General features: G+C 38.1%; 1 protein-coding gene across 2 annotated transcripts in view; it reads right to left on the reverse strand.

Annotated features, from left to right (window-relative positions):
• Positions 1–21,736, reverse strand: part of LOC149561250 (histone-lysine N-methyltransferase CLF-like) — a 200,328-nt gene that overhangs the window by 59,165 nt on the left and 119,427 nt on the right. For both annotated transcript variants that reach the window (XR_016363793.1, XM_089825035.1), the window contains exons 7-10: positions 8,519–8,686; positions 8,278–8,325; positions 8,116–8,190; positions 7,049–7,809 (exon numbers count right to left, since the gene is read on the reverse strand). Coding sequence is in view for 1 of the 2 variants with exons in the window: in XM_089825035.1 (XP_089681161.1) it covers positions 7,049–7,809; positions 8,116–8,190; positions 8,278–8,325; positions 8,519–8,686 (1,052 nt within the window). In the remaining variant the exon portion in view is untranslated. The remainder of the gene's footprint in view (positions 1–7,048; positions 7,810–8,115; positions 8,191–8,277; positions 8,326–8,518; positions 8,687–21,736) is intronic.

Here is a 21,736-nt window from a genome sequence, read left to right on the forward strand (position 1 = left end):
AGCGCCCAACTCAACTGAACCTGCCTCCAATAGAAACGAACCAAATATGCCAATACTAGTGTCGTGGATAGATATATCCTCATCTCCACTGCCTCTATCAACCTCAACCATGGACATCCTCGAATCAACAAACACCACGGTCTATGACTATACTGAATCTGGTAAAGATTGAAGTCATTCTAACTCCATGGTCACCTCAGCTAAATGAAACTGTGACTCCTCGAAAGCCAACTGTGTATTCTCAAGAAACTCAGAAGTCACCTCGAGCTGCTGAGTAAGCTCACTCACCTCATCTTCCTTGACCAATAATGCATCATATGTTGTACTGCCCCACTCCATAAGATAATCTTTGTCAGCTACCAACTACATATAATTCTATCTCAAAATCCGGATAGCCTCCAATAAAGAGTGGATCTCTGTCAAGGAAAGATAACTGCCTCCCTGCTCATCACTAGTAGGAGAACCCCATCCATAAACTACTAATAACTGACGAGCAGCATCGAAATGCTCGCAAGCGATAGAAATGTCTCGCTCGCCAACTCTTAGCTAACTAGACACATGATTGTGCTGACTAGTCGAACTCCTATACTCTATCCCTGGTACACTGTCCAAAGGAGTAAAGTCAGAATAGCTATCATCTGCTATACTACCATCCAAATTCTGCAAACCAACTGCTGAACTCATATCATCAAATGGAACGACTAAAGCATCAACATCAAAACCTCCATATCAAAAAAAACTGTTGAGGAGACTAAGTCCTCAAAACTGTCCACAACATCCCCCTGGGTGTCATCTGTAATAATCAGATCCTGGGACTCTTCTGTAAACTCTATCATATATGAGAGATCGTCAACCCATTCCAACAAGATTGGTCCACTGGATACATGAACAATGCCCAACACAGGTGTGTAAAAACTAATTCTAGCATCAAACAAGCTGATGGCATGGATGAGAACTACACCTGGCAAACTACTAATCAAGTCCATGATGGTGCAATAGATACTACTACCAAAGAATGATAGATATCTTTGGTCAAAATGATCCCAAGTACTAAGATAAGAATCCCAACATCTAATCCATGAACGAAAACCAACTGGCAATTCAAGTAAACTTCTCACCTGAGTATGTGAACAATACCAACTGACTTCACGCACCTGTCTACAATCTCTAAATCCGGAGTGTGAATGCTAGCCATACTCATATCATCATCAACATGTGACCCGACTATAAAAGGAAACTGAGTGCCTGCTATACGCATTAACTCCCGAACTGAGCTCACCTCAAGACAAAGCTTGTCCACATGTCTTTCAAAATCTTGGAGAGCCAACTGAGTACACACCAAGCAATTCTGAGTATCCTCTAGCTCATGAGAAAGCCAATCAACCTCCTCCTCCTTCTTCAATGCATCTAAATAGATCCCTGCAAGATTAAGGAGATGATCGCAATCTGAAAGTTGGTGTATGTAACTTACCTTCATTGCCTCCATGCCTTCCTTGATCTGCTGTAAGTCGTCACAAGAAGAACCTGTTGTGACTCCTTTCTGTCTCTCCTGCAGTTGAAACATCTAAATGTGATTCTCAATCAATCCATGCATCCTGTCATGATGAGATAAAGCCGCAACAATATCCTTGTCCCTTGTCCTCAGCTGGCTTGCCAAACCAAGTGAAGAGCTACTAGCCTCTATCTCATGTGAAGAAGCATCCAACTGTGCCTAATACTCATTTTCTACAAAGTCCTGAATGCTCACTTTCTGATCAACTGTACTATCCTCAAACATGATAGTATCCCCAACTATTGTAACTTCATCCAGCCCAACCATACTGGAATCACTATCTATGTCAATCACGCAATCCGGTGTGCCTATGATATCACCTTCTGATGCAACTGGCTCAACTTGCACAACATCTGTAACCCCTTCTGCCTATGAAGATGATGTAGATAAACCATTACCTGAAGATGTGTTAATGTCTCCCTGTATCAAATCCGCATGTCTGTTAAACTCCTCATACAAGTTTATGCCTGTCATAGGGAAGGTACGATCCTTAGGCCTATCAATCAGGCTCTTTAACCACGTACATGCTAGAGGTGACAAATTCCTCTCTTTTGTCCAAACATACCATAAGTCTTCTACCAAAAGTTTAGAAATTTCATCCTCCTCAAACAAGATTGTAAACATGATGGACTGCATCGATGCCAATACCCTGCTGGGATGAAACTCGTCCATAATATCCCAAAATGTATTAAACATCCTGCGAATGTCATCAATACAACCTATTGCCAGCATAATATTTTCAAATCTACACCTTGCAAATACTTCAAGTAATCTTGCCCTCTTTGTGAAATAAGGGTTCCAGATGTTGTCCAATTTTTCGAAGCTTTTTACCATGGCATGAAGTACCTCTCTCATAATCTGATCATCATAAGAATTAAGGCCCGCTATTATCCTCATGATTTCACTAATGCAAGAGAGAGTTGTAAGTCTTATTACCTCATCATGATGTCTCAATAATCGGGGCTTAACCAACGAACCAAATGCTGGAGATAAAGCTGTTTGCATAGCATCGGGTCTTGACTGATCAAACTTGCCTAAATAAGTTTCCAACTCCTCCAAAGTTCTTAGAAGGTCCTCTGTTCACTGAAATGGACAATCTAGTTTCTTCTTTACATTGTGCATTCTTTCTTCCAAATCCTTGTCTCCTGTTAAAGCCATATTGATAATTGAATTCAATCTAAAATAACCCAATCAGGCTGGCAGGAAACTGCTCTGATACCACTGTAATGAGCCTGCTCAAATCTGATCCCAAAATGCTGATAAAGGTTCAAGAAAAACGCTTTGCATACAAGGGTCATATGACTGATATAAAATTTCAGTTTGCTTTTATGGCTCTTTCCTTCACTCAGCATCAATAAGAACGCTTGCAAGTAGACTCTGAATTGACTAAACAATGACCTAACATGAATGTGCAACTAATTTTGGCAATATTCAATGCATATATATGATCTAAGCATGAGAAATGAACACCTACAGCCAACTGGCATTTTTACAAACAGTTGGTATGCAAACTAACCAGCTGATAAATAATAATATTGAATTGCTCAAATGACACCAGCAACTATTATCTCCTTAATTGCAATGAAATTTCTAATACAATGCGCATGAAATATGGCCAAGACTCTTGGCATTTACATGGATTACAAAAATGATAATGATGGTATAATGCACACCTACAGCTGAAACTTGTAACACCTAAAATGCAATGCTAACAAAGGAACCTGGTTGTAGATGGCTGTAATAATTTTCTCCAATACTACCTTTCTGCTTTGCTTTTTCCGATCTGCTTTTTCACTTGCTTTTTTCAGATCTACTTTTTCGCTTTGCTTTTTCGAACTGCTTTTTTTGGATTTGCTTTTCGGATTGCTTTTTCGGACTGTTTTTTCGGATTTGTTTTTTTAACTGCTTTCTTCGGATCTACTTCCAAAAACTCAAACCCTTAGGTAGTCTGAGTATACAAATTAAGCTCAACTTGAAATGGCTGAATAGCACTTCCAAAGTGCAACCCTTCAGAAGGTCTTTCACTTTCTCAGTTATGCAATCTCTTGAGAGGTATCATTCTCAAGGATTACGCTGCATATTTGCAGACTTGGATGGTGCCACAAATGCTCAAAGAGAATGGTAGTAGAATCATCAAATCCCCCTCTCCAAATGGGAGCCCAAGCCCTCTATTTATCTACTTTCCTAAGAAGTTACTAAGAACTTCTAGAAACATCCATTATAAAATCCCATTATAATGCACTTTTATAATAAATAATTTTATAAAATAAAAAGTGCAATCTCAACTTAAAATTTATAACATGTAGGCCGCATATAAAATGTAATGATAAAATAATATCTCCAAGAGCATAATAAGCCATCCAATCCTCAAATAAATGCCAGAATGACTCTCTCATCACAACCACCAATCTACGAGAGTCCGTGATAGACTGATCCGGCACGCAAAACGATGTCAACCAAAATAGGGACATTACACAAAGCCTTTAAATATATTTTGCAGGCTAATAACAACAGACATCCCAACTATGGGAATCAATAAATCAAATCCCTACACGCTGCACTCATTGAAATAAGAATTTATATCCTCATATTTGATAATATTCATGCAAATATTAATGATTCTGGGCCCCAGGCCCATATACTTCTCCACGATAATTCTTTTATTAATTCCCCCACTTGACCAATAACTGAAAAAACATGCCGAGTCAAAATTTCCTCATTCAATCTCTTCTTCTTTTTTATATACTCTCAACACAAAGTCAGTCCGGCTAAATAAAATGTCTTAGTATTGAAGTGATATGGTGAATACATTATGTCAAAGCCTTTCGCTAATGTTAATGTTTAATTTGAAGCTTCACAACACATTTTAATTTTCAAAGTCCCTACTGATTTCCACAAATAATGCTCAGCTTACATTTTTCGATCATAAATCGGGTGCACAAAATATCTTGAAGTTATTGCTCAAACATTATTCCTTTTTATTTTTCGATAGGTAAGAGGCTGAAGCCAAGATTAATTATTATGTGCTGTGATTAATTATTAATGTTATTTATTAAGCACGAGTAGATTTGAACCCAAGACCTCTTTGATAATAGGCTCACAATTATCGTTGTGTTGTAGGCTCTTGCCTATTCCTTTTTAAATGTTAAGCTTCCATCCACGATAGTATAAAATTTAATCACTTAACCATCGCATTAAATGATTTATTGCTCTCCAGAAAGGCCTAAAATAACAAAACTGTATGTTTTCCAGATGGAATTTCAATGCGGAAAGTCTTAAGAATATTAATCTATAATTAACATTCCCAAATTCAGAACAGTAACATTGGCACCAGCACTTGTATAATCACCAAAGAACAATAATAGTTTTTCCTCTTCCAAAACAAATAGGCTGGAATTTTCTCTAATAAAATTATGTTAAATAATTCTCAGCTCCGAGAAAAAAACTGTGATAAAATTTTCCTAAAATTTTTTTTCTGAATAAATTCTACAGGCTAGCAGAAAAACCAGCTCTGATACCAATTGTAATGTCCCTTGTCAAGACTAACATAATTTATTTCAAATTCCTTTATATGAACTTTTTGCAGACCAAATTTTATATATCTCATTTTCTATTGTATATGTTTTCGGGTGATTGATATTTCCTGATATACCTTGATATGTGAAAAGATGTGTCTTTTCATTATATCATTTTTCAATATTAATTTACAATTATGTTATTATTTATTATTAATAATTTTATTAATATTAATAGAAATACAATTCAGTTTATATTATAATTATTAATGTTATATCATTTTATATAATAATATTGAATTTCAATATTAATATATTATGCAATACTATAAATATGATTAATATTATATTATTATGATTTTATTAATTTCTTATTTATCTATATTTTAAATTATATGATTCTTATTTTGATGGGGATATCACATAATACTTTATGGATGCTTGTGATGTCATGGAAATGATATTCATGTCATCTTCTTGATGGTCATGATGATGGCTAACTTTTAAACTCATTGTATGATGATTTTGTAATGAAGGTAACTGATATCTGTCACTCTTAAATTCTTAATCATGTCACTTGAACTGAGACATCTCAATATTACACCCTCAGATGTGTTATAGGAAAATGGTCTTATTGATAAGAATTCACAATTTTCGGTGAGATCCTTGAGTCTGTTGACTTTATTGGTAGAATATACAAACCATAGTTGGAAAACTCGCCAAATCCAAAAATTCGCCGAGCCTCCCAAAAGTTTAATCGGGAAAAACTCGGCCATTTAAAAAAAAAACTCGGGAAAACTCGGAAACCTAAAAAAACCGCTAAAATTTAATTCAAAATACATTATTTTGCAAATTTCAATGAGAAGATGCATCTAATGAGTTCATTATAGAGAACACAAAAGAAAGAAGCAGGAGTTTAGATATATATAAATGCATAGTGGGTACAAAATCACATTCTCATGCTGAATGCTAATGGCGGGAAGCATAATAGTAAATAATTTGTGTCAAACTAGAAGTAAAAACATCATTACAATCACATTTTCCTCTTCCTAGCTCTACTAGCATATTGTAACTCTCAATCTTACATAATATATATAGGATTTTTGCCTTTTTTTTTTAACAAAAAAAAAAAAAAAAAAATTTAAATTTAAAAAAATAAAAAAAATAAAAAAAAAATTTTAAAAAGAGTTTTTCTGAAAAACTCGCCGATTTTTTGCAAAAACTCGGCGATTAGTCGGCGATTTTTTCTGGCGATTAAATTTGAGAAAAACTCGCCAATCCCAAAAACTCGGCGATTAGTAAAAACTCGCCGATTATTCGGCGATTATGCCAACTATGATACAAACTACCTACTTGAACTTCTAACTACTATGTATAGTGGCTAATCTTTACTAGGTTGACGATGGAGACATCATATAAATACATCAATATTGTGATTGATTCTGCTGCAGGCATCTCTAACTCAACTTCTTGATAAGGGAGATGAGGGAGAAAGCAACAAAATCATAATAATGGAGAAAACTTCATAGATCACTTGCATAATTACAAATCCCAAGGAGAGGAGTTTCAAGGAGCCATGTCTCTACAAGATTTCTATAGCTTCAAATATGAAATGAATGGTGGTACCACAAGATGGTCAGCCAAGGACATAGTTTGATTGATAATTATGCTAGTTTAAATAAGGGACCATTAGCAAATTTGACAAAAAGGATCAAAACATTCATTTGTCAACTAAACAATTGTAGACACTTTCTTATAATTAGTATTTATTGATATAGCCTGTCGAAATAATTCATGCTGGAATATAAACATTCAGAATTTAAAATAAACCATACATATCTATTTTTCCTAATATTAGCAACACCCTTTCCATATTATCACATTTTTACAGATCTCACTCATTTAAAAGGTAAATTACACAAGGCAAACCAGGTTATGAGAAGTAATAATAATGAAATAAAAATAAGGAACAAATGCTAACCTATTCTTTCCAAAGATCTCAATTCCTTTCAGATATAAACTCTTCTCTAAGGCACTCCACCCATCATCCCAATGCTTATCTGCATTTATTTCTACCTTTGTATCCTTACTATAAGTACACCGTTTTCCATGACTTTCTACTGAAACATCATTTACCGATCTTGTTTCAGTCCCTTCATCTTCCTTCTTTATATCATGTGCATGATCATCATCCATATTGCTTAAATTTTGTTTTCTGGATCGTTTTGCGACTGAAATAGTCCTGAAAAGTTTCTTTTGAGAGTTTTTTATTTGACTGCTATCAGAGCACCTTGTGTTAGAGCTAAAATTAACATCAGAAGGTGGTGTATTTCCTCTGACAATAGTATCCATATCTGAAACTGCAATTGTTTTTTGTCTTTTCCGCATGGACACTAATACTTCTTTAGCAGTTCTCTTATAATCTTTCCTTGATATACCTCCATGTTTTATTTGTCTTTTACCTCTCCTAGAAAACTCTGTATGCTGCAAAGTGGAAGCTTCCTTTCGAGCATTAGAGTCTGCCTGATTGCTCTCGGTTGTAACATCTTCCCCAGAACAAGCACCTTCAGCCATGACAGTTGTAGGCCTTTTAACACCTGTGCAGCTACTATTTGCACCTGAACCTTTCTTTGGAGAACATTCCATGAAGAAATCTTTGGTAGTTCTCAGAAGAGGTGTCACCTCACAAACATCAGGAGTAGAAGAATCTGCAACAGCGATGTTTTCCGTAGCTTTCAGTGCCTGAACAAAGAGCATATCTCCTCAGCAAGGAGGCATAACATTCCAAACAGAAAAAGAATAAGGCTGGTTCTGACAACATTATATTAGAAAAACTAACAAGTATTGGATATCAAATTAGCAAATAGCAAAAAATTATCAGAAAAACAAAATCCCAAAACCTAGGATATCTCTAAGCTTAATCCAAACTAATAAAGTAAATGCCTGATTAGAAATATTTTCCGGCAGAAGAATATAATCTGCTGGTAGTTCTCATAAATGCCCAAGGCTATGCAGAAAAATAGATCTAACGAATATAAAGTAAAATACCAGTAAATAACACTGGCTCCCACATGGTCTTTTTTTGTCTTCTTCAGGGTTGCTCCATGGTGATTGTTTTTCACTCTGCTCAAAAAAGTTATTAATGTATTCAACAAATATAGATATATCCAACTGAATGAAAATTTAAAAGAATGCAAGAATCCATCTTACCGGTAAAACGAGACCCTGAGAACAACCATGTAACCGACAATCAAAAACCTGCATGCAGGAACTTGTTACGCAAACTTTGAATAGGTGAGGGAGGAAGGGAGGGAGGGCACACAGGAACTTATAAGTACACTTATATAGAATAGAGAGGGAAAGGAAGAACTTTTTCATAAAGAATTCCTGGAATTATACATAAAAATAAATATAATATAACTTAAATCAGATACTTAAGGGTGATACTTACCAAACAACGTCTGCAAAATAAGTTGTCAAAGGAATCCAAAGCAGCATTTAGATCCTTTCCAAGTAATATTTCATCACTAGAAGCTATATTTTCTGCAGTTGTTGCAGGTGTTTCAAAGTTCTTCACTTGTTTCTTCTTGTCTTGCTCCGTAAGAAATATGTCTCTTGCCTATATAAGATGGTCCAACTTTGACTTACACCCAGTCAAAAGAAGCAAGGAAAAAAAAGTAGAAATAAACAACTGACATGGTATTATAAAAGTGAAATTGTAGGAAACAGATTCATTAAGGATTTTAGTAACTACTTAGAGAATCATACTTATTGCACCTAACATAAATAATAAAAACTTTTTTAATTGCCAGAAATCATGTCATGATTATATACTGTTATACCCCTGCAATTTTTTTACTTCTATTTTTGGACTCCCTTTGTCCATGTTCCTCTTGGCCATTTGTCATGCTTCAATAAGAGCTTTAGATGTCACATGTAGTCCCAACTTTTCTATTTCCCATATACAAAAATTACAGAACTATTATGATTGGTCATACTTTTGCCAAACTTTCTGCCACTGCTTTGAACACCATGTTATCCAATGAGCTTGATAGACGGGGATGTAGGGCAAGAGGTCAGGCTGGCTTTCGGGCAAAATACCAGACTATGGATCATGTTTTTACACTGCGAGCTATCATTGAGGCTAGACACCGCTCTCAGAAGGTCTATTGTTGTTTTGTGGACTTCCGTAAGGCTTTTGATTCTGTTCCTAGTTTGGCTTTATTTCAGCGGCTTCAGGAGATTGGGATTCTAGATATGTTACACACTGCTATTTTGAGACTTTATGAGAAGGTTACTGGTAGGCTCAGGACTTCGGAGGGCTTTTCTGATCCGATTCAGAGCACCATTGGCGTGAAGCAGGGTTGTCCTCTTTCTCCTAAACTATTTGGCTTGTATATTGATGAGTTGGAGGATTTCCTTATGAAATCCTCTCAACCAGGAGATGGGCGTTATTTACATCAAGTTTTGATCTCTATTCTCCTCTTGCTAACGATGTGGTTCTCTTGGCCTCTTCTCCTGATAGCTTGCAGAGACTCCTTGATGGTCTTGCTTCTTTCTATACTCAATGACAGCTTGTGGTCAATTTGTCTAAGACACGGGTTATGGTCTTTAACTGTTTAAAGACCTCTCATCTTCATTTCTTCTTCCTGGGGAAGGAGGTTGAGATTACTCCCTCTTACATGTATCTTGGTGTGAAGTTCTCAGGACCATGTTTCAGTTTGAGACCTGCTATTCAGTCTAGAGTCAGTATGGGTATGGGCTCCCTAGCTTTGCTGGAGAAACAATGCTTCACGCATCATTTTCAGGATATTTCGTCCAAGTTGTCCTTTTTGACTCCTTGCTTCGTCCGACAGTCCTCTATGGTTCTGTGGTCTGGGGACCTTCTCTTATTGCTTCTGATTAGGCTTCTATTGAGCGGGTTCAAACACTATTGTTGCGTTGTATCATTAGGTGTTACAGATTCACCCCTCACAGCATTGTTTTAGCGGAGTTTGGTGTTCATCCTCTCAAACTTGCCGTCATTTTTGACTTGATTTGGTTTTTTCATCGGCTTCGTGGTTTTATGGAGACATGTGATGACCGGCATAGATACTCTTATCTGGCATATTGTTCTTCAATGGAGATTATGAGATCTAACACTTCTGCTAGATCTAGATGCTGGTACGCTCAAGTCACCTCTTTGTTGGGTTTGATCGGAATTGAGATTGATCGTCTTCCTCCCTATCAGTTTTCGCTGGATGCCCCGGCTCATCTTCTTCCCTCTCATCAAGAGTTGAATGAGCATGTCAGATAGGATATCTATAGGCAGTACATTACCACTACTTGGTGTCATCCCCCGAGTGGTTTGCGAACTAAGATGGCCTTCTATACTGAGCATTTTCTTGTTATTTAGGATGGTATTGTTGTTCACCCTGCGTATCTTTACCAGTGTTGGAATCATGCATTACGGTTTTCTTTGGGCTCTTTTAGGGTTGGTTCTCATCGTCTCAGGGTTCAGACTGACCACCATATCGATCAGGCTGATCGATTATGCCAATTACGTACTCTGATGGAGGTTGACACTGAGATTCACTTCATATTTCGTTGTCCTCTTTACTATGAGATCAGAGGGAGATTTTATTGCCTTTTCAGAGACTGTTCTTCTCTCTTGATGTTCTTCAGTTATATTGATCAGCGGTGTTTAGCACTTTATCTTCAGGAGGCCACCCATCTTCGAGAGAATACCCTGCAGTCCTTTCATCAAAAACGGACTTCTGATCAGCTCATTACCACCTTTTTCTCTCCCTTGTCTCCTCCGCGGGGTTTGAAAAGGCCTTCCACTACTTCACATTCCGGATCAGTCAGACATTGTACCAGTCTCTATAGGCAACAACAATCCTATAGGGGTTCTTCACGGCATCCGAAGACTATGGATTGTCCACGGATGTACCTCTCTATTACGGATTTCTTTGTGACAAGGAAGGACCCTTAGTCCTTACCTTGTCTTTCTTTCTTTCTTCTTGTTGCTTTGTTCCTTTTCAGTCACCATTTGGTGCCTTTGCTTGGCAGGCCCTTCTGTTTGTATGCTTAGTCTCATAAACCGTTTTAGTTTTTCGTGGACATTAATAATTTTATCTTATCTTATCTTATACAAATTTTAGACAACAATGTTTTTTCTTTAGGATAACCCTTGTTCATGAACATAATGCAATGTGCAGAAATGAGTAATGGTTAAGATATATTCAAATATGAAAGTGAAGCTTGTTAAATTAATGTGATATTCATAAGAAGAAGATAATGGAGGGCTAATTTTAAACATTTTTTATGACGATGAAGACATTTGAAGGTGGGAAATATTATTTGCACCCTTCCAAGTGGCAAATGTGTTTGGGATTGCACGATCAACAAGTTCCACAGCGACAAATATATGGAAATTGCATGACCAGATGTTATACCACAGCAAACACATGATGAATCATGCAAAAGGTTTTCAAATGATATCAAATAGAAACAAGTAGTAATCAATCACAAGATCAAGGAAAAATGAGTGGTAGGGTATGGCAATGCATGCAAACCGACCATTTAAATATCCAAAAAAGACACAAATTCAAGCAACTAAGACCAGAATGCATTCAAACATGATAAGGCCACATGACCAAGGATGTGGACTGCAGGTTCAAAAACATGGCAGCTAATTATTAATCAGACAATAAAGGTTCATTAGTGGCACAAGGTCATAAACTGTGCAACAGAATAGTTTTAAATGGCACAACAATGTAAACTATGCAAATAGAATTACAAAATAGGAAGTCAAGCAGCAGCCATCAACAATTAAATCGAACCCTAATCCAAGACAAATGTCTCACCCTTCTTAGAGAAAATACAGTTTCAAGTATTGCAACATCAAGATTGCAACAAATGCCCAAATTAACTTATAACTTCGTTTATCAAATACAAATTACAAACTCTCAAAATAAAACTATACTGTGATACTATCACAAATACAGCCTTCTTCCTAGCCTCTCTTCCTCTATGCAGCCACACACAATCTCACTGCCCTCTGTCCCCAATAGGTCAATATATACAAAAAGAAAATGAAACAATGTTTCCTTACGAAAAAATCGTAAAGAACAGAAACTTTATATTCTAGCTCATAGAAAACAAACAGTTATCTACAGCCTAACTAAATATTAGAAACATAAACATTCTAATATTTACAATAGATTAAAAATAGATAATCATTAACTAATAATAGAAGCTATCTATTATCGTTATACCCTCCCTTAATGGTTAATGTATCCACAAAACCAAGCTGTCCTCTAAATTTGACAAATTTATCAGGACCAAGAGGCTAGGTGAGAATGTTTGCAATCTAATTCGTGGTAGGAATATACTGCAAATCTATTGTCTCGTCTTCAACCAACTGTCCTATGTAGTGACAATGAACATCCACATGCTTGGTTTGTTCATGGAAGACTAGATTCCATGTTAATTTGATAACGCCTTTGTTATTAACAAACAAAGTGGTCGAACCTGTTAGTGACATCTGCATATCCCCAAGCATCCGATGAAGGCCAAACAGTTTCACATCCTTCCTTAACAGTCCCTCTATATTCAGCCTCTATGGAGGAGAGAGAAATTGTCTACTACTTCTTACTGGTCCATGTGATGACACTAGATCCCAAACAGAACACGTATCTAGAAGTTGACTTTTTATTGTCAACAAAGCCTGCCCAATCTAAATCAGTGAACCCACTGAGTCTAGGATTAGAACTCCAATAGTAAAGAGGTCTATAATCTGTAGTGCCCTTCACATAACGAAGCACATGCTTTGCTGCCATCCAATGATCAGCCTTGGGAGTTGTCATAAAACAAGAGATGTAGCTGACTGCGAAGTTGATATAAACCCTAGTAGCAGAGAGGTAGATGAGGTTGCCTACTAGTTGCCTGTATGTAGTATCATCAACGAGAGGAGAATCAGACTTGGCTAATAACTTGAGACCTTTCTCCATGGGTGTATATGCAGGCTTGCAATCCTGCATACAGAATTTGTCTAATAGAGCCCTGGCATATTTGGCCTGAAAGATGAATATATCATAAGACTGTTGCCAAACCTCAACACCTTTGCAATAATGCATGAACCCAAGGTCAATCATATCAAAAGACTGGCATAAATTATGTTTGAGTACTGAATCAAAGATGTTGAACTACTAGTGATGATCAAATCATCCACAAAAATAACCAAAAGGATGATGTCATTGTTAGTAGTCTTAATGTACAAATTTGAGTCTGAAGAACTCCTCTGGAAACCTTGATCACTAAGGTACTTATCAATTTTCATGTGCCATGCCCTAGGGGCCTGCTTCAAGCCATAAAGAGCTTTCACTAGTCTGAGAACCTGATGATCTTTACCGGCAACCTTGAAAACAAGAGGTTGCGTTATGTAGACCTCTTCGTGGAGATCACTATTCAGGAAAGTACTCTTGACATCCATCTGATGGACCTTCCAACCAAACTATTCTGCCAAAGTAAGAGCAAAGGTCTCCTCATAATCAATGCCTTGATGCTAAGAAAATCCCTTTGCAACTAAACGAGCTTTGTACTTATCCAAAGTACCATCAGATTTGTATTTGATTTTGTAAACCCATTTGCAACTGATAGATTTTTTCCCTGGTGGAAGATCAAAAAGCACCCAGGTGTTGTTTTTCAACAAGCTCTAGTGTTCAAATGTCATGGTCAGTTCCCACCTTGGAAATCCTTTCGCCTCAAAGTATGTTTGAGGTTCATACAGACTATGAATGTTGGCCATCAGAGCAAAGTTAACAAACTATGTAGGTTTTCTCTTTTTCTGAGTAGTTCTCCCATCAATGAGCTCATCATCACAAAGAATACCAAGTGTCTTCGCTCACCACTTAAGCCGGAGAGGAGATGACCAACATTAGTATTAGGAGATGCTCTATGATCAAGTTCTCATCAAAAGAATTTGGATCAAACTTAGGTGAAGCATTTACAAATTTGGGTGATCTTGTAGGAGAAGTTGGAGGTGTCTGTACAGGGATCACTAGTATAACTGGAGCTGCTCGAGCTACTAGATCCCTCCCAACAAGAGGACCTAATGGAAGCCTTACTCCCAAATCATGAGCATGTTCTCAAAAATTTGCACCCTGATGCTAATGTCCTGAAACTTCGGCAATTTCAAAGCAACATGGGAATCTGTAAAGTTTCTACAAATTTCGAACAACCAAATTTGATATAAAGCCTTTATAGTTTGCTGAAGATGATCTTTATCAATACCAGACGATATATACAATATCCTTTGACTGATGTATAGTTCAACTATATAATTAATTTTGCTAGTAAGTCAAATGAGATAGCGAATGCTAAAGGAGCAGACTTGTATTCGTATGTCCTTTATCCACATTCCTACCTCTTACTTATAAGGCACACAAGAGGCATGTCCTAGAAAGGACATGACTCTTTCTAGGTCGGCCCTACACACAAACCAATGAGTATATTGCCCAGATCGGTGTCTCAAGGATAATAAAATTAGTTAGTAAATATACTAACAATAACTATGCCATTTAGAACATTATTAAATTCTCCAAGAAAGCCACCGATTAGGTTAATACTATAAGGTATTTAATAGGCCAAATCCTTTATAAGGATATCAATCCTTTGCTAGATCCCTACGATCTGCAGTCCAAATTAGTTATGATATTAGAGTTATATAGGATTAACACTCCCTTTTAACTTGATAATCATAGCTAGCAACATCAATTAAGACGAATAAGCATAGATTGATACTCTATATCTATCTGAATCTTCTAAGCATGTGGTATCATTGAACACATGATACTATGTCATATTACTATACCTGTGATATGACTTATACTTGTGATAACAATATTGCATGGAATGCAATATACAAGATAAGATCCAGAGAATGATTAAATTCTTCTTTTATCCAAGTTGTGACTCATAGGTACTGGAAGTCCTATATCAAAATATGATCTTGAGTTAAGATCTACCAGTACATAGGATAAAATTCGGAGAATGATTAAATTCTTCCTTTATCTAAGTTGTGACTCATAGGCATAGAAATGTCTACATCACAATGTGGTCTTGAATTCATCCAGATTTGACAATAGTTCTCTACTATTCAATACATTATCTTAGAGATTGTCATCTCTCATAATGTCTTTTATACAAGTGTTCATTATCTTAGAGATTCTCACCTCTTAAATAATGAATACAAATGGTGAAGCCGATAATAGTTAATAGCTTGACAATAATAATTTTAACTCAAAATTATTTCATTAATAATTAAAGAATACAAATAATGTATTATAATTCAACCATACCAAGTCTTTTCCTGAAGTGATCTATCTTCACTCAAGGGAGAGGTTTGGTGAGAGTATTTGCTATTTGATCTACAATGCAAATGTATTCTAATTTTACAGTATTCCTGTCTACCATATCTCTTACATAATGGTAAGGAATTTCAATATGTTTAGACCTATCATGAAAAACTAGATTCACAAAAAGCTTGATGGAACTCTGATTATCACAATGAATAATAGTAGGATTCATGGGTTGACCAAATAATCCCACAAGTAACTTTCTATGCCAAACTACCTCTCGAGAGGCCATTGCTGTGGCAATGTATTAGCTTCCATGGAACTCTGTGCTACTAAAGCCTTCTTTTTGCATATCCAAGATATCATCACTAAGCCTAAACTGAAACATCCTGAAGTGTTTTTCCTATCAGTAACACTTCCAGCCCAATCTGAGTCTGTGTACCCATGTAAGTCCAAGTCAACTTTCTCATACTTGAGCCCAAGGTTAAGAGTGCCTTGTAAGCATCTCATAATGTGTTTGAATGCAACTAGGTGAATCTCCTTTGGCTCATACATAAACTAAATTACGACATTAACAACATAGCAAATATTAGGTTTTGTATTTACCAAGTACATAAGAGACCCAATCATTTGTCTGTAAAGAGTCGAATCTATGGAAGGTGATTCTGCACCTACTTCCTTAAGTTTGTGTAGATCAGTCTCCATTGGAGAAGACATAGGTCTGCAGTTCCACATTCCAAATCTCTTCAAGATGTCTAATGTGTACTTTCCTTGATTAAGTCTGATGTTGTCAAAATTCTGCCATACTTCCAATCCTAAGAAGTAATGGAGTCATTAATCTTTCATTTCAAATTCTTTGATTAGATCTTTCTTGCATTGATCTATAAGATGATCATCACTTATTATTAATAAATCATCAACATATAGTATCAAAATTATCATATCATCTATATCCTTTTTATAATAGAGATTTGGATCAGCTTCATTCTTGGAGAATCCTAAACTGGAGAGATAAGATAAGATAAGATAATGATATTAATGTCTAACAAAAGACCAACAAAAGGTCTATGGGACTAGAGGATTACATCAATGAGGCTGACAACATCAGGGGCACACAAAAGTGTCCAAAAATAAATACAAACAACAAGAGAAAGCAAACAAAGAACCAGAAAGGAGGACAAGAGAGGGACCAGGAGTCCTTTCTAGGCAAAATGAAGTCAGTCACTGAATGGTTTGCATGTGGATGAGTAAAGGCTCTGCTCGGTCTATGACCACACATAGAGGAGTGTCGCTAGTGCAAATAGCCAGTCCAGGACCTGACGCATCTGGAATGTCTAGTAGATCTAGTGGAGCTAGAAGGCCTTTTCACACCACACAAAGGAGATAATGGTGTGAAAAAGGCAGTAATGAGCTAAGTAGACAAGTGTCGATGCGTAAGCAGTGACTGGATCGTGCTATCACAGAGCATAATGGTCTCCCGAAGATAAAGTGCAAGACAGTGCTAATCATAGTAGCTGAAAAAATCATAGAGAGAAGCATTCCCGAAACAAACAAAAAAATCTCCCTCTGATCTCATAATAAATGGGGCAACGAAAAATGAAGTGTGTCTCAGTCTCCACCTCACCCAAAGTACAAAGCTTGCAAATCCGCTCCCCACTGTTAATATGATGGTCAGTCTGGACCCGAAGATCCTAAAGAGATACGCAAGGCATGAGACCACCTCCAAGAAAGGTAGCTAGGACAAACAATAATACCATCAGACATTTCCAAAAAGTGCTTTGTGTAAAAGGACATCCGTGGGCGTAACCCACCAAAAGGATTAACCCAAGTAGTGGTAATGTATTGTCTATAGATGTCAAGTCTGACATGCTCATTCAACTTCTTCCGAGAGGGGAGAAGATGAATTGGGGCATCCAGTGAGAACTGAAAGGGGGGGAAGCGGTCAATATCAATCCCAATCAAACTGAGCAGAGAAGAGGCCTGTGCATACCAACAACATGCGCGAGAACCAAACTCAGCACTCATAGTAGACACAGATAAACAAAAAGCTAAATAGGAGTATCGAACATAATCACCAGCATGATCCGCAAAACCATGAAGACAATGGAGGAACCAAACCAAATCAAAAATGGCCACAAGACTGAAAGGATGAGCGTCGAACTCCACAAGAATGACACTATGAGGAGTGAACCTATGACATCTAATGATGCACCTCAAAAATAAAGTTTGTAACCGCTCAATCGAGGCCCAATCAAAACCAAGAAGAGATGGGCCCCAAACCACAAACCCATAGAGAACAGTTGGCCTCACAAGAGAGTCCAAGAGAGATAACTTGAATGAGGTATTCTAGAAATGGTGCTTAAAAAACTGTTTCTCAAGCAAAGCAAGAGAACCCATACCCTTATTAACTCTGAGCTGAATAGTTGGCCTCATACTGAATCGTGGTCCAGAAAACTTAACCCCCAGATAAGTATAGGATGTAGTAATCTCGATCTCCTAACCCTAAAAAAAGAAGTGGAGATGGGAAGTCTATAAATAATTGAAGATCATGAAAGTTGTTGTTGATCACAGAAGGAAGCCAAGCCACCAAGAAGCCTCTATAAACTATCTGGATAGGAAGCAAGGAGAACCACATCATCGGCAAAAAGAAGGATGGAGATCAGAACCTAGTGAAGATAACAGCCATCTCCAAGGAACGAGGACCTTCGTAGTAAGTCCTCAAGCTCATCAATATATAACCCGAACAATGTAGGAGAGAGAGGACAACCCTTCATAACCCCAATGGTGCTATGGATCAGATCCGAGAAACCCTTGGGAGTCCTAAATCTGCCAACCACAATCTCATATAGTCTCAAAATAGTGATACGTAACATCTCAAAGATGCCAATCTCCCTAAGCCTCTCAAACAAAGCCACTCTAGGAACAAAATCAAAAATTTTGCCAAAATCGACAAAGCAACAATAAACCTTCTTCGATTTGTGTGTAGCCTCCTCAATAATATCCTGTAGAGTGAAGATGTGATCCATAGTTTGATAGTCTGCTCGGAAACCAGCCCGCCCTCTAGCCCTACAACCTATCCTGTCTAGCTCACCAGATAACATAGTATTAAGTGTTGTTGCATACAATTTGGCAAACGTGTGCCCAATCATGATGGTTCTATAGTTCCCCGAATCAGAGACCTGACCAATCTTATGAATAGGATAAATCAGAGGCCTGGACCAAGAAGTCGAAAAACTAGTGTGAATCTCTCTATTAAAAAGAATAGAGAGATGGGGACCCAGAACTAAGGCACCAAACTTAAAAAGCTCAACCTGAAAACCTTTTTCATCAGTAGCTCTACTACACTTCATGGATCTAATGGCCTCAAAAATGTGGGAAGGGGTGAACAAGTGATCGAAAGGAGGTGAAATGGGATTGATAGAAGGCTGCCCCGGAATGTCATAAAGAGTCATGGTGTGCAAGGTAAGGGAGTGAAAGTCAAGGGCGGAGGGTGGAGGACAACTGCAGGGCAAAAGAGTGCACTAGATAAGATGGGGATTGCAAATCAACGTGGAGTAGAGGGATTTGCACTTGGAAGCGGCAAAGGAACGTTTCTTATCGCAAAGAAAGCAAAGATAAGAAGAGCAAATGTGGGCAAAGTCAGTGGAGCAAGCCTCAAAAGCAGAATGCATATAACGATGGAAAGATTTGTAGTCTGTATCGAACCACTGGTTCATAGGGCAAGTATTATAGCGTTTGTTGTGAAGGGGCAAAGGAGGGCGATGAGGAATGGAAAGAATGGTAGACTTCTAAATAGTCGTCACAAGTAGATGAAACATGGAAGTGGCCTCGCTCGAGTAAGAGAAGCACGAAGGATTGAGGAGCCTTAAAAGATGAGCAAAAAAGAGCTCACAATCACCTACAAGAAAATGGAAGCGAATGGGAGAGCAAGTAGTGACAGAGGAAAGAAGAGAGGCCAAGAGAGTGAGTGAAAGACGAGGGGAGAGGTGAAGGTGAATACTGAGGAGAGCATGATCCGCAAGAGGAAGGTGCATAATGCTAACACTGCGAATGCAAGAAATGAAAGAGGGACATGCGAGGACATAATCAACGACACTAGCACCACCACCATGAGGTCAACAAGTGAAGAACTCTGAACTAGGAAAATAGGAAAGGCCGTTCAAGATCACCAAATCAAAGATTCACAAAGCCGCAGCAGATGTCTACCATACATAGATAACAGCCCAAGAGCATCCTTAGAATGTCGTTGAAGCCCAAGGGAAGCTAGATCAATCTCAGTGGAGAAAATGGGATCCGAGCTACGATCATAAAGCGGAGTCTATAGTTCCCTGGTTCTTGCATTATGATCCCCGAGAATAATAATGTCACCAAGAACAACAAACTGAGGAATAGTCTCGTGAAGGTCGACAAATGGGTCACCATCCTTAGTACCATGAATAGCATAGTGGGAGGAAGTTGGCGGGAAATAGCAAGCTGCCAAAAAAAGATCTCTCTGACAGTGACACTTTCGGTCAATGCGGACCCACATAAATCTAGCAAACATATCCAAGTTTACAATAGAGGTGCCGCTGAAAATATCCTCCTTGATCAAACAAGCCACACCACCCAAGTAACGTACCCCACCAAAAGCACGAACCTCCTCTCTACATATAGATAACCACTGATAGCCAGTAACACCCAAAAGAGGACGTACAGGGCTCTCATGATTCTCAAAAATGACAAGAATATCTATGGATCTCACAGCATCACATAGAAGACCAAGCATTGACCAAAGAGATCCATTGCCATTCCAGCAGTTAACAAGAAGGGAGCAAGTGGGGGTCTCCCTCTTGTCCGACAGCTGGTGGGACCATCATTTGGCCTTGGGACCCTACTGCTCTTCCCAACCACTGGGAGGGGAATCTCTAATAATTGTTTTCAAATTCCTGATAACTGCCCATTTACCGACTTTCCTCGCCTCCGCAACTATCCCACAAGCGTGTCTCAGCTCTGTAACCTGAGCCTTTGTGAGATCTTCATCTAAGAAAATCTTGGAGGGTAGAGAAAAAAGCTTCCTCTTAACATAGAGAATCCGAAGCCTATCTGCAAGTGAAAAAAATATGATAAATAGGATGTCCAAATGTCCAACCCAGCACCTATCCAATGTGATATCAATAAGACCAAAATGATTGCGGAGGAAAGAGCATCCAGCTGCAAGAGGATCAAGAGTGAGAGGGAGTCCACAAACCCGCAGGTTGAGCTCACAAACTCGTCTCACCCTCTCATCTTCGATCTTACCTTGCACCATTTTATCAATACTAGCAAAAGGTGCAGTCTTTGTGTTACTACAAAGGGAGGCCCAGGACTTAACTTTCAGTTCGGTATCCAAAACAAGAAAAGAGTGCTTAACTGCAATAATGAATTGTTGTTCCCTGATGGCATCAAGTCCCTCAAGTCGTGCGATAATGGAACGGATACTGGTTTGCAAGCCTGTTGTTTCAGTGGTGAAAGTATCTGAGAAACTTTGTAACAAAGTCGAATTGGAGGTTGTGGCACTCTTAAGTTCAGAAATGGTGTCCGTTAAGGAGATAACCTATTCCTTCAGCTACAAATTGTCCATTTCTAGTTTGGAAATCTTGTCACACAACCTTTGATATGTGAGGAGTTTCTGGCCTTGAGTAGAATAGCAATCGCTACTGTCTTCCATAGTCGGAAAAGAACAGAAAAACCAGTTAAGAATGATAAACTACAAAACATGTAGATCGCAGTCTAGGAAGAGAGGACACAGCAACAGAAAAGGAGTTCACAATAGTAAATGCGGCAGACACAAAGACCCCAACTATCAAGGTCTCTTAAACACACATGCCAAGTAACAACCACACCCACAAAGAGTTCACCCTAGACAAACAGGCCGATATAGCAATATCAGACACGGCAAGAACAAATAGACAGAAGTCGACGTCGAGAGCAAGGTCAAGAACAGACGCAACAAAACCCCGCAAAGAGAGAAACCCACACAGGAAGGGCAACACACATCCGAAAAGAAGATCGAGCACCCTCCGTCGCGTCAAACTAGTATAAAACAGGTAGACACACCAAAACAACAGCAGTGAAGCTCGTGAAAACCTTCCAAACCAAACCCTCAACATGCACCAAAAGCCGGCGGGATTAATGTCCATGATTGACCACGGGGAAGGTCACGGTCGCGGTCACCCTTGGAGCCTGTTTAAGCCCATAGAGAGCTTGCAAACAAAGACTTTAGGGTTATGAGTTTCATATCCTTCAAGTTGTTCCAAATATACCTCTTCTATAATCTTTCCATTCAGAAATATTGTGTTCACATCCATCTA

Source organism: Cupressus sempervirens, chromosome 4, assembly GCF_028749045.1.
Source record: "Cupressus sempervirens isolate cs-2001-9-10 chromosome 4, ASM2874904v1, whole genome shotgun sequence".
In the NCBI taxonomy this organism is placed as follows: domain Eukaryota; kingdom Viridiplantae; phylum Streptophyta; class Pinopsida; order Cupressales; family Cupressaceae; genus Cupressus; species Cupressus sempervirens.